At 43.5% G+C, this 5308-nt stretch overlaps 1 protein-coding gene across 1 annotated transcript in view; it reads right to left on the bottom strand.

The window, feature by feature from the left end:
• Positions 1-4417, bottom strand: part of ORC2 (origin recognition complex, subunit 2) — a 15539-nt gene extending 11122 nt beyond the window's left edge. The window contains exons 1-5 of the mRNA XM_010007388.1: positions 4234-4417; positions 3844-3930; positions 2280-2369; positions 1483-1514; positions 177-234 (exon numbers count right to left, since the gene is read on the bottom strand). Coding sequence (XP_010005690.1) covers positions 177-234; positions 1483-1514; positions 2280-2369; positions 3844-3930; positions 4234-4417 — 451 coding nt within the window. The remainder of the gene's footprint in view (positions 1-176; positions 235-1482; positions 1515-2279; positions 2370-3843; positions 3931-4233) is intronic.
• Between the last annotated feature and the right edge of the window lie 891 nt (positions 4418-5308).

Here is a 5308-nt window from a genome sequence, read left to right as displayed (position 1 = left end):
GTAGGGAAAAAGCCAAGACAGACTTCTTTAAGTGCATTTCTTATCTCTCTGCAGTGTAGAAAGTTACTTCAGTTCAGACTGCTACTACAAGAAGAAGCCCATCAGAAGAAAACATTCAGTCCTTAACACAGTGCCTCACTGACTGTTGGGAGCTGACTGTTAACGTTGATCTTTACCTGCTAGCCTCTTTCGGAGTCTGTAAGGTGTAGTAGACACAAATTCTTTCTTTTTACTCTGTAACAGCAAAGAAAAAACATGTATTAGAAGAAGAAGCATACACTTCCTCAAAACAGTCCTCTGTCAAGCAAAGAGTAGAATCAGGTTACATTTCAACTATTTCAGCCCAAAAGAAACTAAGAAAACAGAGGCAGTAAGTATGGAGAGTTCTTGTTTTACCATTCAGAGCTAGACGGGGGCAGGATCAGGTTCCAAAAGGGCTTTAATTCTTTCAACTAATGTCCAAAAATAGACGGCCAAAACTGTAAAATTTCCAACCAAGATGCCAATCTTGGCCTCTCAGGAAGAGTCAAAACTGAAGCAATGACAACCTGGAAATGCTTTGGCACCCAGAGCAGTAATCTTCCCTATCACACTGTCTAATCAAAGTCATTTGGAAGTGAGCTATGAAAACAACTACCAGAATGACAGAAGACCACTCAGAATACTAAGCGCAGAAGCAGTAACAGCAAAGGAACACAAGCTGCCTGGGCTCATCAAGTTCTACTGGCATGTCTTCCTTGCATATGTGTAAAGTATACACCTGCCTTGGACACCAGATGAAGCCTGCAATACTTAGGAAACACCTCTGTTAATCCTGTCAAAGTGGATATGAAATCATCAAGGAGTGAACATGGCATCACAAAACAGCATCTCTTACACGCATAACTTATCCTGGAGCCTTATACTGGAAAAGCTGTGCACATATTTCCAGTGTGATGCTATACCATTTTAGAAAGCCAACTGTTCCACAGCACTTTAGATTGTATCTCTCTGTAGCATCAAAGAGATTACATCAACTTACATATCTCCGTTATCCCAATGTATGTTTTATAAACCAAAGTGAAAGTAAGAAATTGAACAGCACCACAGTTCTTAATCATCTGGTCTAACAGCACTCCTTACAATTAAGGCTTTCTTCCTTTGATAAGAAACTAGAAAGCTATGGATTTAACTGGATATTCAGGGATTTACTGTCTAACATTCTCATTTGTGTGATGCAAGGAAATAGTCTCCACCCATGCTAATTAAGCTGTCAAAACTATTTCCCACTGACTCTAAATCCCATAGTCCTAATTAACAGTAGCTCTGGTTCTCACTTGAGTTACTCCTGTCTGGTTGGATTAGCAGAAACATCTTTACTGTAGATGAGGTTTTTCAAGGTCCTTCCTTTCCAGACCTACCAGTTTAAGTTTTAAAAGTGAAAAAACAAAACCAACCAGACAAAAAACACCACCAAAACCAAGAACGGTAGCCATCACTCACCCTCTGCTGCACTTTGTTTGAACTTGAACATTCTGCAAAGCAAGAAACAGCATTGTTCAGTGTACTGCATATTTACAACAGTGGCACAAGACAGTTAATTAGAAGAACAGGCATTTACTATTCAAAGGTACACTGCACCGGAGTATAAGCTCCCGGGTGGTTAATCCTATGAGGGAAGCCTCTAGTTTGTCACAGGTAGGCAAGGAAACAACAAAGATAAAAAATATTTTTTACCAAAGAACATAGCTTTTAATTCTGGTCACAGCTTTGGGAGGCCATAAGCAGGAGGGAAGATGCTGAAAAATGAGCTAATGTCCTCCCCTGAGCACATGAGAGTCTGTTTCTGAGCACAAAATAACACACTCTTGCCAATGTTGACATGCACTAACTTCTCCCACCTGTATATCTCCCTACATCATTGGGTGCTGGAATATTACATAGTGAAGTGTGAATTTACACATAAACACTGACACAATCCTACCCATTTCATGTTCAACACATCAGCCCAGCTCGTAACTCTCTCAAGTGTGACCGTTTCTGTTGAACACAGAGGAAATAACATTCACAGCAACAAATGAGAGAAGTTCCTGTTTTCTCTACACCAGCAGGGCAGAAAAGATTTTACATCCAGGTGAACCAGAGGCTGTGCATACAAAGCAGTTCAGTCTACAATGTTAGGCTGACTAGAATAGTCAAGCATGGCAGAAGCTGGCACTCAAGCATTGACTCCACCACCCAAATAGAAACACAACCTCCATTCACTCAGCTTCAGTTCCCCACAGCATCACAGAACTTACTGCTGCTTTGAGGGGTTTTGGCTGTCTTCTCAGTGCACTCAAAATTATTAGATGCAACACACTGTCCTGGTGCCTGGGCTAATTCAGAGGCTGTAGGAAACAGGAGGAAGAAAAGTTTCACATAGCAGGTACAAAACTCCCAGATCTGGCTTGTCAGCCATGAAGCCATTCACCTGAAACACAAAGTATTGATCTCCTAGCTATTTCAGGAAGTACACTTCCATTTTTTTCTAACCCTAAGGGTGAATGTAATCCTTAACAGAGATTTTCAAAGACAGAGCTCCTCAGTTAATTCATTTTACAAGTATAGCCAAAGCAACAGCAAAGCCTACTTTCTTCCCTGAGAAATCATGTCTTTGAATCAGAGTAATCTTTGGTCATGTTCATGTAGTCCATTAAAGGTGCTCAACTGGACATAATAAAGCTTCAGGTATAGCAAACACATCAGTTCCCTAGGAGGTGGGTTCTTGTATTTTCTTTACCTCTTTCTACAACTTACCAGGACAAGCTGAAGATGAATCACTGATCTGCATATGGAAGCCCCCTTAACAGCCCCTCAAGAAAACCAGCCTTCCATTGTGTGAATTGCCTCAGTTTTCAAATACACTCATGGCTCCAGGAGGGAGAATTAATGAGTTCTATTCTACTGCAGACAGAGGCATAAGAAGCCCACAGCTTCCAGAGACAGCAATAGAAGTCCAGAGAAGCAAAGAGGTATGGAAACAAGTTTCTATATAGTTATACAGAAGGGATGACCCCTCTGCCTTGGATCATCTTTTGTGGGATGTATCAGTAGCTGTGACAGCTAGACACTAAAGAAGTTCAGACAGTGCTGGGGACACAAAAACTCTTCAAGCAAGAAGAAACAGTGGCAGCAAGGCTCAAGCATCTTATTTGTTCCAGGACAGCCCAACTTCTCCAGAACTGCCACTTTCTGCTGACTTCTCTTACATCCACAGTTGGCCTGGCAAGCATGCTCAGACACTCTGCATAGGAGAAATTCCCTGACAACACAAAGCTAGTATTGCCTTTTTTTTTTTTTTTTTACTCCTTGCTACATAATGAGTTATTCTTATTTCCTTCTAAAGTTACACAAATAAAACCCCTGCCATTCTTTGGCACTTACAGTGTTTGTTTATTATCTGTTTTTCTTATCCCCACCATGCCTTTGCTTTGTCCTAGCCCTGTATTTGTGTTTCTGAGGATAACTGATTCAGAGACAGATATAAGCTACTGAAATATTGCAAACATATCCTTCAAATAAACAGAAGTGACAAAAAGCTAGATTTAGGTTAGATATTAGGAAGAAATTCTTCACTTAGAGGGGTGGTGAGCCATTGGAACAGGTTGACCATGGAAGTTCTGAATGTCAGTCATCTCCCTGGAAGTATTCAAGGACTCTGAGCAACCTGGTCTAGTGGGAGGTGTCCCTGCCCATGCAGAGGGGCTGAAACTAGATGATCTTTAAAGTCCCTTCCAAACCAAACCATTCTACGGTCACGTTAAGAGAATACTCAAAGACAACCATAGCCAGAGCAAGAATGTAAGAAAGAAGAAAATGTACCCAGCTCTGCCATCTTGCTGGAGCGTTTGGGAGTCTGGAATGAGTAAACTTCACCACCACTTACACTTGACCCATTTCCCATTGGATCTGTATTAAAAAAAAAAAAAAAAAAAAAGTTTATTGTAGCTAATTAAAAAGCACCGGTATATTCCCAACTCAAGGAAGACAGAATGCAACATTTTAATATTTGGCTCAAAGGACTTTTAGTATTGCACGTGCTACAAAATAAAAACAATGAAATCCTAGAATCATTATTCTCTTCTCTGCTTGTTACCACAAGCACAGGCAGAGCTGGTCAGTCCACAAAAGCACTTCATCAACATTGTACAACCTTGCCACTGCAAAAATCTCTGGAAGCCACAGCTGTGTTAGGTTTTTCCCTGCTAATACCTTGGGCAGATATACCAAGAGCAGCAACATAGTTTTCCTCTTCCAGGATCTCCAGAGCTTCGTCATCTGAAATATTCTCAAGCTTCTTCACCAATTTCTTCACACTGACTGACAGCTGAGTCTTGTCCTTCCGTAGCTTAATACCTAGAATCACAATGAATGCTTTTACCTCCTGCTTTTTCATGGTTTCTGTTGTGGCAGTATGCAGCTACCCCATTTAGAGACCAAGTTCCTGCTGTCCAAATCACCAAAAAAACACAACACTAAAATCATGTCCTGCTATAAGAATAACTGGTCTGTGCCCTGGAGGCCAGCTGATCCTACAGACATTAGTCCCTCTTTTGCCACAAGAGCCAGCCCCTGCAGTCCATGAGGACAAGCTCCCTGTTTCAGCACACAACAGCTTCCAGAGTCTGGGAGAAATGACAGTGACTCACACATAGAAGTGTCAATTGCATGCAAAGCGAATGGTATTTGGCACCCCCTATCTTACCTAGCAAAGGGGAGCAAGTGACCTGACCTACAGGCTGTCAGTGCACTTATGGAAGAATTTAGTCTGAGATCTGTGGAGACCGTCGGTCTGACCTTCTGCTCAATGCAGGACCAACACCGAAGTCAGATCAGGCTGCTCTGTGCCTTCCACAGCCAAGTTTCAAGCAGGTCCACACAGGTTCCAAACCTTAAAAGTAGTCCCAACTGCAGCAAAATACTCCTGCAGCAACGACCGTGCACCCTGTTCCGATGTGATTTTCTATGTGTTTAACCACGTCAGCGGTTGGGAAGCTACTCGGGCTACTCGCACCCCCTCTCCCAGGCCGTGGCACACAAGCTGCTCCTGGGGCGGCTGGTACCGAGGCAGTACCCGCACCGGCTGCAGCGGAGGGCACTTGCCACGCTGCCGCAGTTGCCCCTTTCCACGTGCCGCGCCGGGGACAGAAATAAACAGCCAGAGAAGGGGGTGGGAGGAGAATGACCGCGAAGGCCTCAGCCCGCCTGCAGCCCGGCCGAGGCGCTTGGCCCCGGGTGCTGGGAGAGGGGCTCCCCGTCCGGTGGCGCCGCGTCTGCTCGGACCCTC

This window comes from Chaetura pelagica, unplaced genomic scaffold (genome assembly GCF_000747805.2).
Source record: "Chaetura pelagica isolate M959 unplaced genomic scaffold, ChaPel_1.0 scaffold21, whole genome shotgun sequence".
Taxonomy (NCBI): Eukaryota; Metazoa; Chordata; class Aves; order Apodiformes; family Apodidae; genus Chaetura; species Chaetura pelagica.
This window is presented reverse-complemented; position numbering and strand designations above follow the sequence as displayed.